Source organism: Anas platyrhynchos, chromosome 2 (genome assembly GCF_047663525.1).
Source record: "Anas platyrhynchos isolate ZD024472 breed Pekin duck chromosome 2, IASCAAS_PekinDuck_T2T, whole genome shotgun sequence".
Classification (NCBI taxonomy): Eukaryota; Metazoa; Chordata; class Aves; order Anseriformes; family Anatidae; genus Anas; species Anas platyrhynchos.
Genome location: NC_092588.1, coordinates 137803559 through 137816100, shown reverse-complemented (window position 1 = coordinate 137816100; position 12542 = coordinate 137803559). Strand labels below are relative to the sequence as shown.

The 12542-nt window shown below is 42.6% G+C and overlaps 2 protein-coding genes across 4 annotated transcripts in view; both read left to right on the top strand.

Annotated features, from left to right (window-relative positions):
• The window catches only part of MINDY3 (MINDY lysine 48 deubiquitinase 3), a 48106-nt gene extending 45083 nt beyond the window's left edge, over positions 1 to 3023 (top strand). For all 3 annotated transcript variants that reach the window (XM_027450707.3, XM_027450710.3, XM_027450708.3), the window contains 2 exons: positions 1502 to 1573; positions 1948 to 3023. In XM_027450707.3, coding sequence (XP_027306508.1) covers positions 1502 to 1573; positions 1948 to 2097 — 222 coding nt within the window. In that variant the 3' untranslated portion in view covers positions 2098 to 3023. The remainder of the gene's footprint in view (positions 1 to 1501; positions 1574 to 1947) is intronic.
• Positions 3024 to 6916: 3893 nt separating this feature from the next.
• The window catches only part of ITGA8 (integrin subunit alpha 8), a 110024-nt gene continuing 104398 nt past the window's right edge, over positions 6917 to 12542 (top strand). Inside the window, exons 1-3 of the mRNA XM_038174267.2 lie at positions 6917 to 6970; positions 7585 to 8288; positions 8364 to 8488. Of these exons, the coding sequence (XP_038030195.2) occupies positions 6932 to 6970; positions 7585 to 8288; positions 8364 to 8488 (868 nt within the window). The 5' untranslated portion in view covers positions 6917 to 6931. The remainder of the gene's footprint in view (positions 6971 to 7584; positions 8289 to 8363; positions 8489 to 12542) is intronic.

The following is a 12542-nucleotide window of genomic DNA, read 5'->3' as shown; positions in this document are numbered from 1 at the left end:
CAGCTGTTTCTTCTTACTATCATTTGTTCTTCCAGAAGTGTAAATATCTTTTAAAATGAATACCATTTAATCTTATTTCCTACAATTATATTGCACTTGTAAGTCTGGAAGATTCCAGTACTTATTTTTTCGGCCTCAGATGCCTAGAGTGGCACCTCTAGTTTAGAGATTAGAAAGCCAAAGTACATATTCTATAATGTTTCTGGATTAAATAGCAGGAACCCTTCCCCATACTAGTTCGGAATCTTTCTTAAAGTGAAAATCTTCAGAAGTTAAGGTTAATGTCTTGTTTTAAAATACCATGAGAAAATAGCAGATGCCAGTGATGGTTGGAATTGTTGATACTCCCCTTTATATAGTATTTGAACACTCAGTGCTCAGGAGATCAGATCAATTCCTTTCCTGAGAAGGGATTCTCATTCTTACTCTCCGAGAGAACTAAACTCCACCTCAGGAGGAAGAAGGGGTCTCAGCTTTCCTTTTCAAAGCTGTTGACTTAGAAAAATATTCAAAAATCATTTAGACTGAGAGTGCAAGCATGACTCTTTGGTGGTTAGGTAGTCGCTTGGAGAGGGGAGTTCTTGAACTCTCCAATATGCCCTTTATTTGGGAAACAATTACTGCACAAAATTCTTAACATCTGTGGGACAGGAACTGGGAACCAGCCCATCTCTTCCTTCAGGGTGAGCATACCTTTATCAGGGAAAAAAACGTGCCCTCTTCCCTTCCCAGCTAGGCTTTGTTTTATTTGTCTCTGTGAAGCAACTTCTGTAAGTTGTCTTCTCCAGCCTCCCGTTACTGTCTAGCCTAGCTGCGTGATACCCATGGCATGGCACAGTTTCTGAATCCTTCTGGAGGAGGAAAACGAATGGGGGCTTTGTTTTATTTGTCTCTGTGAAGCAACTTCTGTAAGTTGTCTTCTCCAGCCTCCCGTTACTGCCTAGCCTAGCTGCGTGATACCCATGGCATGGCACAGTTTCTGAATCCTTCTGGAGGAGGAAAACGAATGGGGGCTTTCTGTAAACTGATGAATGTGCTGTAACCTGAGCAGATCTGTCCTCATTCCAGCCTTTATTGCCATATATTTTAAAATGGGAAAAGCTTTCGTTTGGAGCCTGGACCAGTAGGTATGAAAGAGATGATGTTACACCTAATTTGCATTTCCTAATTCAGTTACATGCAAAACGTTTCAGTCCTTTTAGGAGTAAAGCACTTAAACACCTGGAGTGGTAAAGGTTGACAACTGCAGTCCATCTGTTAGGCATCAGCTGAACAGGTGTCCTCAGAATTAGTTTGCTGGTAGGCAGGAAATGTGATGAGGAAAGCAAGATGAACAAAATCTTCAATATATCACCTGAAAGAAAAAGAAAAATAGAAATGGCACACTCCTACAGACTCCTTGAGCATTCCCGTTTAAATGCTTCTGTCTGGTTGTAAAGAAAAGACACTATTAAGGCACAGTGTATATATTACATTAAATTAACTATTTTCTTTCTGCTAGGACTCCAGGGTTTCAGAGTCATTCACTGTTTACCATTACAACGGACTGAAACAATCCAACTATAATGAAAAGGTAAGATGTAAGAAACATAAGTCTAGTCTTAATAACAATTAGCCTGCAATTTAAGACTCCCTGTCTTAAATTGTAGAACTGTAGTGGCAGACAAAATACTTGTACTTCAAACTGGCTTTTTCAAAAGTATTGATTTTTCTTGTGAAAGGATATATTTGGAATCAGAAACTGCGATCATACTGTAGACAGTATAGTGAATAGGTTGGCTGGACTGCAGCTCTTCAGCTGTGCTTTTTGAGTAGAGATTTCATACCTCATTTCATTTAAAAATAAAAATAAATAATAAAAAGATCTTCATGGATCTGATTCTTTTTTTAGGAAAAAAAAAAGTTTTGAACAAACATAAGCTGACATATTTGGATTTGTTTTGACAGGTCATGTATGTAGAAGGCACAGCAGTTGTTATGGGCTTTGAAGAACCAATGCTACAGACTGATGACACTCCTGTAAAGCGCTGCTTGCAAACCAAATGGCCATATATAGAATTACTGTGGACCACAGATCGATCTCCTTCTTTAAACTGAATGAAACGTGTAAACAACGTGCTACTATCGGATGCTTGAATGGGGATAGACGAATTGGTATTTGCTCGGAAAGTGGTATGCTTTGACTGTGTGAAGTTATACACTGGTATCATTGATGAATTGTAAATAATGAATATGAACACTTTTTCAGTGTTAATTGGAATATTTAATTTTTTAATCAGATTGATTTCTATTATAATAGTTTGTCTTTTTTTTGGCCACTGTAGTACTGTTAATGTGAGTTACCCTTAAAAAAAAGAAAATAAAAACTACTTATAAAGTCTTAACATTATTTTGCCATCTCATAAAGATTTGAAAAATGTCTGATATTGCAGAATCTGCATATTAGATGTCTGATCTTTAAAACATAAGACATATTCAGCTTCTGAATCATATAGGCATGTTTTATTATTTAAATTATATTGGCTTACATTACAGTACCATAATGTGTGGACTAGACTGGCCTTTGCACTGGATATGTTTAAATGAGTTTAAACCTTCTGCAGTTTTTCCTAAAATCCGATCTTACCTAAGGAGCTTGCACAATGTGACATAATATGATACATTTCTGGGAATGTTAATAAGTATAACTCATAAATACTATTTCTTGGCAGTTGTATATTACTGTGGCTTAGTTATCAGGCATGTTAAAAGTGAACACAATCCAAGGAAAAATAGATGTATTAATATTTATTTGAATTTGTATAAAAGAAATGTAAAAAAGAAACACAGCAGAATTTCTTGTTCTATAATCTCTAAACTATTCAAACTTATATTGCCAAATACCTCTTCTCAATTTGTCCAAACAGCAGTGTAAGCCAGCGTTATTGTATGTGTTAAGTGCATGAGAACATCTGTTACTACATTATTATATTCCTTTATTTATTATCAACTTGTTAGCCCTAAAATAAATTTTTTTCCTTGAATCCTGATGTGTTGTTTTTTTTATACATTTGGTTTTAATGTGACTTGTGTACCACTTCTGTAAAATGATGAAAAGGGACCTTGCATTTAGAAATGCCAGGTTTTGAGATGAACACATCTCAAGGGGGAGCTGGGGGGGGGTGTAATTTATTGCATCTTAACTCACTGAAGGGCCTCTCTTATTGCCAACAGGGCTGAAATTCGCATTCAGAACTATTTTACTTTTTAAAAATTTCATTCCTCTAGAGTGATCATCATGCAGGAAGACAAACAGGCATGCTCAGAAATGGAACACGTAGGTTTGAGGTGAAATCCTTTTTGCACTGTAAAGTAGGTAAAGTAATGGCAGAAAGAACATCATTTGCATGACACTTGCAGATATGTTCTCTGCAGAACTATAGAATGTATCTATTAGTTTCACATCTGGAAATGGGGGAACAGTGTAGGTCCAATTGACATGACCATTACTGAATGCTAATCTGACAGCAATGTATCTTACCTCTTTGAGATTTGTTTTTCTAAAAAAATAAAAAACTTAGTCATCTGCAAAGTATTTTTTAAAAGATTCCTTAATCGATGTGGTCTGGATGCTAAATGACTTGTGCGACAGTAGCATTGCCATTCAAAAGTATATAGACGATTAGGAGAATCTGTTCTAATATTTAACTGGGCAAGTTACTGAACTGACAAGTGTGAAGCTTTGATTTTCCTGATGGGTACTTGCTTTAGTTAGTTTGGGTAATTAAAAAAAAACGTTTTCTTAACTTTGTCTTGTTTTTTTTTAACTTCTGTCCTTCAGACAGACTTTGAAGGTAAGAGTTCACTTCTCTTGCTCCTTCTGAATTCTAGTGTCTGTCTTGCTTTACAATACAGTGTCTCACAACAGAGCTTGCACTGAATCTGTTAGATTGAACAGGCTCTTTCTAGTCCTGTGTCAGATACCAATTATTTTTCATCTCCCAGGAGAAAAAAAAAAAAAAATAGAAGCCCTGCTGCAATACTCTAAAGAAATTTAGCTGATGCCTCATGTAAAGGAACCCTTTTTCTTACACCTTTCTTTTTTTTCCTTCAAACTGCCTGGTTGTTTGAGACCTAACTTGGATGTATACCGAAGTTTGCAGTTAGATATTCTCAATAAATAAATAAATAATGGAAAGATTGTTTCCGGTGCCTCATATTCTCATATTAGCCTGGGGAGTTCTATATGAAGGCTTAAGGCTAACATAAATATATATATATATATATATATATAGAGAGAGAGAGAGAGAGAGAGCTTCATTAAAGCCTAAACTGTGCAGCCAGTATGAATCCAAATGTGGCTATGCTTGTTATATTCCCCATGAAGACCCATTTAAAATAGTCCATCACTTAAGTATTCACAGGGCACTTTGGGTTTTGAATACTTGTGCTTGGTTTTATCTCTCAGACAGTGCTAATTTCTATCTGATCCGTGTGCTTTTTTTTTTTTATTCTTTCTTCTCTTCCTTGTGAGGCTGAATTTAGGGCAAAGAAGCCCAAGCTGGGCCTAGATAGTGTATATAGGTGATGTGGGAAGAAGATGTATTAGGGTAGTGAAATGGCAATATCTGCACAACACTTGGTGAGCAGGAGCAAGAACATCCACTAGTGTAACATATGCCATGCTGCATTTGCTTTCCAGCTAGATGAGTGTCTACAGAAAGCTTCTGGCCAGTTAGCATGGGTACTCATTTCCACACTGAACTGCTTTGCATATAGGATCAAGCATGCTCTGGACACTGTAGTTGTGGGTTTGCTGTATTATGCTGCAAGTCTGCTGACCACAATAGCCTCTCAGACTTGGGTATGGGCTAAAATTCATCCTTTCCAGTTAGGAAAGACAAGCAGGTGCTCAGATTCAGTAGCTGGCAGTAGCAAGCTGTTAAGAAATTTATACCTTGTGTAGGGCGTGGTCATATTCTCATTTCATCCTCATGCTTTGCAACAGCATAATCAGTACAAAATACTGTCTGCAATGGCTCCAAGTGCGGTTTAGGAGAAGGCTTCCTGCTACAGAAAGTTACTGGGAAACAGCTCAGGGAATGGGTAAGCTTTCCTGTGGGAATTGGACACTCGAGGCTTCTGTACTGGCAGGTTTTGGAAAGATCCAACAGTAAAATTGGCGTTAGTTTTGACAAGCTTTATGTTAAAATCCCATATGATTCTTTGGAACATTTATCCTCCTTCTGCTATTAGACAGATTACTAAATAGTGGCATAAAATAAGATTAAAGGTTTAATAATAGAGTCTTGTATGGAATTCTAAGTTTTGCTTAGGCAAAACTTTCTGTAGAAGCTTTCACTGATTTATTTTTAAGGTTGGAAAGACCATAATGACCCATTAACCATACCAACTGCATATAATGTAAGCTGCAGAAATCCACACTGTGAATCTCATACTTTATAAATTACTTGGTTCCACATCTGACCTTCCAGTTATTCTGTAGAGTAAATAGGTTTATAATGACTTTTGGACTCTTATGCTCTTATATAAAAGCTCTCTATCTTGGCTCCAGATCAGTTTCTAGATCCTATTAAGACTTTATAGTTCAACAAAATAGACATTAGCATAAGGCAGCACTTACGATAGCTGGATTCCTATTCATAGAATGGAATCATAGAACCATAGAATGGCTTGGGTTGGATGGGACCATAAAGATCAACCAGTTCCAATCTCCCTGACATAGGCAGGGATGAATGTAGTACTATCACGATATACAACTTTCATTTATTTCCCTTCACTTGCTTTAAAAATGTGTGACTGTTAAGAGCAGGCGTTATCCCCACAAGTCATTGAGGTACTGCTGAATTTCTTATAGGTGCTTAGAACTCCAGGTGATGGTAGTTCCATGTAAAATGGCCAAATACTGTCAATGGTTATGTTTCACTCTAATAAGAGTAATAAAGTCAGTAGAGTTGTAAAGCTAACAGAATTAAGGAATATTACAAGCCTGTGGGGACAGCTGAGGGTCACATAGCTAATGCTGGAAATAAACACGCAGTTCTATTTTCGTGAGCAGGAATGTCAGTCTTATCAGACTAATCTTGCCATAAAACACTTAAATTAAAACAAACACAAAAGAAAAGAAACCAGAACCTCAGAACAAAACAAACTACCCTCAGCTGCTTTCATAGGTATGCACTACTGGAACATGTTTATAAATGGGTTTCATGACAAATGTTCTCAATTTTTCTGATCTTTCCCTGATATTTTTGGACACATCTTACATTATAAATGCTGAAAAACAACAGTTTTTTGTCCTAATAGAGATGATTAAATCATTTTTTTCCTTTCCTTTCTTTGGGTTGGTCAGAAAATACTAGACTGTCCCCTTAAGATGTGGGTGCAATGTCCCATTTAGCCTTGCTGGGGAAGGGAGCATTTACAGGCAGATGCATTTTTTGCATACTCTTAACAAGAACAGCTAGAACACTATTGTCGGGCTCATTGGGGCAAAACAATTCAAGAAAAATGTTATACAGCTTCATTGTTTTTAGTTAAAGAGGAACTTATATGAGGAACTTTCTAAAAGTTGGTGAACCTTGCAGTACAGTGGGGTTGGCCATTTCTATGGGAATAAAGGCACTACACCTGCACAGAGCTGTGGTGAAGGCCCACAGCAATGCTGTCCTCTGCGAATGTAAGGACCTCTCTTCAGCACGACAAAAGCTTATGTAGCCAAGCAAGCATGAACAGAAACTCACAGAGGAATTTACTTTCCTAACTGCTAACAATGGTCTCATCCAGAGTGGTGTGGTCAACAGCTCAATGTCCAGGTGGAGATCAGTGACAAGTAGTGTCCCTCGAGGGTGGGTACTGGGAGCAGTACTGTTTGGTATCCTTACTAATGACATGGTCAGTGAGACTGAGTGCGCCCTCTGCAAGTCTGTGGATGACACCAAGCTGTGTGCTCCAGTTGGCACGACAGAAGGTAGGGATGCCATCCAGATGATCAGGAGCTGGAGCACTTCTCCTATGAAGACAGGCTGAAGGAGCTGGGGTTGTTCAGCCTGGAGAAGAGAAGGCTCTGGGAGACCTTACAGTGGCCTGCCAGTACCTAAAGGGGGCCTACAGGGAAGCTGGGGAGGGATGCTGTGTCAGGGATTGTGGTGACAGGACAAGGAGTAGTGGCTTTCAACTAAAAGAGGGGAGATTTAGGTTAGATAGAAGGAGGAAATTCTTCACTCAGAGGGTGGTGAGGCCCTGGCACAGGCTGCCCAGAGAAGCTGTGGATGCCCCATCCCTGGGGGTGTTCAAGGCCAGGCTGGATGGGGCTTTGGGCAACCTGGTGTGGTGGGAGGTGTCCCTGCCCATGGCAGGGGGTTGGAACTGGGTGATCTTTAATTTCCCTTCCAACCCAAACCACTCCATGGTTCAATGACTCTAAAGTGTTCGGAACTGGGGGGGTCAGTTAGCTTTACATCATTCCTATGGTGAGAAGTTTGGGTTTGTTTGCATGTTTTTGTTTGCTTTGTCTTTAATGCCCATGTCCCATAACAACCTAATGAAGGTCTTTTTTTTTCCACGTGTTCTGTTTCCTAAAAGGCATTGCTCAGCTGTCAGACCCTTCAGTTCAAACTCTTGAACGTGCTGCAAGAAGCGGGAAATGCCCACACCAGCCCCAGCTCTGCCTCCCCTTGCGAACAGGGCTGGCCACACGGAGACCACTTTGAGGGGCAGAGCGAAGGGGATGTCCCAGCTGACAGCTCCTTCCCCCAGCCCCACGGGTGGCTTGTGTGCGCCAAACCCTCCTCGGCACAGCCACCTCCGGAGCCCCTCTCCCAGCGGCGGCGTCCCCTCAGCGGAGCCCTGAGGCGGCGCGGGGCTGAGGCGCCTCCGAGGCTTCCCCGCCACAGCCTCCCTCCCTCCCCCGGGGCCGCCTCTGCCGGGCCGCGGGGCCGCCAGGGGGAGCCGGAGGGCGGCTCGCTGCCCGCCGGCCGCGGCGGCGGAGGTGGAGGTGGCGGTGGGGGTGAGCGGGGCCGAGCCTCCCCCGCCGGCCCCCCGCGGCACCGCGCAGCTGCGCTGGGCTGCGGGGCGCTGCGGCCGGGCTGGCTCAGCGGGGCGAGGATGCTGCGCCGCCGGCAGCCGCCGTGCCCGCTGCCCTTCGTCCTATTCCTCCTCCTCCTCCTCGTGCTGTCAGCGCCGGCGGTGGCTTTCAACCTGGACGAGGAGAAGCTGACGGTGTACAGCGGGCCCCCCGGCAGCTACTTCGGCTACGCGGTGGATTTCTACATCCCCGAGCCCGGCAGGTGAGTGCGGGGGCTGGCGGCGGGGAGCTCCCCCCGCGCCTCCCCCCGCTGACCGGGCGGCGTGCTGCTCCGCAGGGTCGGCGTGCTGGTGGGAGCCCCCAAAGCCAACACGTCGCAGCCGGACATCGTGCAGGGAGGAGCGGTGTACCACTGTGCCTGGCCCGCCGCGGGCTGCCACCAGATCCCCTTCGACAACACCAGTAAGTGCCGCGGGTCCCCCCCCACCTCCTCCCCGCGCTCCTCCCGGGAGCTGCGAGGCAAGGTGCGCCCTGCTTTGGGAACACCTCGTTTGGGCTGAGTGCCCCCGAGCCCTGCCCCACACGCTTCTCCCACTCCTGGAAGTCACAGGTGAGTCTGGGTGGTTGTGCTCCATCGCGCTACCTCGCTGGTGTAGCTGCTCACACAGCACCAAACTCCTGCTCCCCTCCCTTCTGCCTCCTCTCAGGGCTGCGGGCTGGCTGCAAACGGATTTAGGCACAGGGGTGGATAGATCGCATCCACTTCCAAAGTCCCAGGACAGACTTATTTAATTAGGGGGAACGCGCATTTAAGCAGTTCAGGCTGTTTGTGCTTTCTGTTGTCTCTGTATAGGTCTTGAGAACAATTTGAGCCTCGTGTTTCCAGGGACAGGAAAAACGATTGGTTTAAGTCAAGCAAACTTTGACAGTTTAGCCATGAAACAAAAGTTACGGTTCTTTCGGTTATATTCTTAGCTTTTATGGCGTATTTAAATACAAACACAATACACTTCACTCTTGTGCTAGGAGCACAAATTAACTTAGTAGAGCTTATTTCGGTGTAGCAAGTAAGTGCAGTTCTCCCCCTGTCCAGCCCCAGCCACCCTCCTATGACTGTGTTAGTGTTTACAGCCTCCTCCGTTCAGGACTGCCATCGTCCCGTGTCTGAACAGCCTGGGAGCTCCTGCCCCAGGAGCCTGCAAAGCAGTACTGTACATATCTGTGGCTACTTGGGCATGTGAAGTGATGTAGAGCATGTAGTTATATATAAATGGGAATGTATGGGCATAGTACGCATATAATATTTTTATTGTAATGTGTTTTCATGAGCTAGTACACTAATAAACCTAGTTGAGCAAATATTCTTCTATTTCTATGTTACTGTTAGAAAATTCGTGTACCAGAAGTAGAATATGTTACCTACACAAATTGTTTTTATTTTTGAAGAGAAAACTTTCAGACCAAATGAAAATTCCTTTGCATTTGAAAGGGGTGTTTTGAAAAATGAATGAAAACCTAGTGATGAAATCTAGAATGGCATCTGGCTTTCCTGTGGGAAACTTCAGAAAAGTTCACTACAGAGGCTTAGGACAACTCCATATGCTGTAGGCACAGATTTCCATTTGTGGGTGCTGTGTTTTGAGTGAAGGCACAACCACAGGCTGTTGAGTAAGTACATCAAAAAGGCTTTGGACTGTGCCACATGACTGTCCAGAGAGGACAGAGCGTGTGGCATCTCCAAAGTGTTGTTCTTTCAGTCTGAGGCATTTTGTATCCTCTGGATAGACACTTAATTTACAGACATTGAAGTGAAGCAAGAAGCAGTGCCTGCAGTACAGACATGTTTGGAAGTGTTATCGCTGGCTGTCCAATTCAAGTACCAAGGGCAGTTCAGGTGTCATTTCACACAATTTGGTGCTGGCCACCTGCCCTCATGGACAAGGACCCCAGGAAGGTTTGCATAGCTTGTAGCAATGCCCGTTCTTCACTGCCAGCAACATAAAGGCTATCTGTAATATGCCTTAGATAATTCATTTTACTGAAGAACAGATGTGTATTTCATGTCAGTTTTGTCTCTCCAAAATACTTCACTTACTGGAGCAATTTTTCCCTCTTTCTACTCACCTTCTACTCACTATGCATTCTCCCTGCAGCATCGCTGAGAATGGCTGTCACTCCCATTTTCTGTTTAAATTTCCATTTTTGTATCCATTCTGAGAAACAGAAAAAAGTGAGTCTAGGTTGTCAAATATCATTCAGGAAGTTGGTGATGGTTCTGCAAAATGACTCTGGATTTTTTTGTCTTCTGCCAGTACCTTAACCAGAAAATTATCATTTCTTCCAAAGCAGAAACACCCAGGAACTTGCAGAAGACTGAGAATACAGCTCTAAGAGCTTTAAATTTAAATTATTAAAACAAACAAACAAAAATGTTCAATCAGTAAGAGTATTTTTAAATTAACATCGGAAGCTAAAAGTGAGGGTAACTAGAAAGAAAGGAAGAGAATAATGTAACAGTTAAAAGGCAGTGTGACCCAACAAATAGATAAAGAATTTATTAAATCAGTGTTGTTCAGCCCAAAGGGTATAATGGAGAAGTTCTGAAAAGTTTGTTGAAGAAAAGCAGACTCATGCATACTACAGCCCAAGTTAGAGACATGAAATTTCTGCAGGTCACAGAAACTGTGGAATTTCTACTATAACCTCAAAATTCAAGACATCAACAAATTCAAGTGGTTGGTTGAAAAACACTGACTTCAACTGCACATGAGCATGAAGACTGTTGATATGTCTTCCATTTCTGAGGGCTGGGTACACACAAGAAGTTCAGGTATGTTGTATTCAATGCAAGTTATGCTCTCCCGTTGAGGGAACACACTGTGCACTTGGATGTTATTTGGACTTCTACTGCCAATAACAGCCACCGTAGTTCAGAAACAGAGAAGGTTCACTGTGTGAATTAGGACAACTTTACCAAAAAAAGCACAGTAGTCTTTTTGATTCCATCAAGACTGGAATTATCTCACAAGCAGCGTGTCTCTGCTGCCCAGTGCAGGTGCTGTAGTGGGCAGTCATTGCAAATCATCCTGTAACATCGTAGTGCCTCAGTTTTGCTGGTGGAAATAAGTCTGTAAGTGGGTACCTAGTTGGTGAGACTCATGTAATTGTACAGGTTGTTGTTCTGTTTCCAAAAAGAAAACAGACCTAATTTCAAGGTTTCCTTCATTTGCAAATACTTTGATGTTATTTGTCTTAATGCTATCAATATCTTGTTCCTACTAAATGAAAAAAATGATATCATTGCGTAGTTTTCTGTGGTGACTTCTGTCAAGATTCTGGACATTTTCTAATATCATGGTGTTCCAGGTGTGGCGTTGTTTTGTACTAATTTATAGTGTCCCTTTATTTTACCGATTCCAAGTCAGTGTTCCAGGATAGACACCATAGTGAAAAGCTTAACCTTGGTTAGATTAATATTAGGATGCTAAGTGCTGAGATAGGATGAACTTTGGTCCTTCATAGACTGTTTTGTTGATGAGGTGTTGTTTGTCTGTTTTTTTTCCCCTCTGTGAACATTACCTTCCTATTTTAAAAACAACTAAAGGTTTTGTTTAAAGAAAGCTATTCTATATCCTCCATGCCATAGAGTCCTGAAGATGGAGATGTGAAGCCTAGCTGGACCTGCCACCCTGACACTAGTGTAAGACAACTGCAGGTGTTCCACAGAGGACCAGAGATAGGACACTGCAAGGGCGGCACTGGCAAGGTGCAGCTCACCTCCCCTCCACCACACTCAGAACTAAACTCTGTCCTTTGTCTCCTGTAAGCTTTAAATTATGAAAGACAAATCCCTGCGGATTCTGAGGTTCACTTGCTCTTTTTTGTTTTTCCTCAGGAACCAAGACTGCATGAGGAAATAGACGTTGTATTGGTTACTAACCTATACCTAAGGGGAACATACAATATTCGGTCAATTCCCTGTGAAAGATATGCAAACACTTTTAACAATGTGTCATTACTTCTGAGTGCCATGTCCTGGCTGTCAAACACAAACTAGGTTCCTTACTACTAGCGTTGATACTCAAGGCTGCTCCTGAACTCTCCGTGGCTCAGCCTGTAGTTAGGATGCACAAGCTGGTCCGAGTGCTATGCGCTGCTGCTGAACTTGTGTTAATGTGGAAGTGTGTGTGGGCTAAGCTGCTCTGATGAGACGATGGCTTACTTAGAGTTAGCAGAGGTGTAGGAGTATCTGGAGCTCATTCCTGCAAGTCATAGCAGAGAAGCTATGGATGCCCCATCCCTGGAAGGGTTCCAGCCCAGGTTGGATGGGGCTTTGGGCAACCTGGTCTGGTGGGAGGTGTCCCTGCCCATGGCAGGGGGTTGGGACTGGATGGTCTTTAAGGTTCCTTCCAACCCAACCCATTCTGTGATGCCACCTCACTGACGTTTTTCTACTGAGAGTTCTCCCAGATTGTCACTGAGCTCTCAGGTCATGCATCTTTGTTCCAGAGCAGTC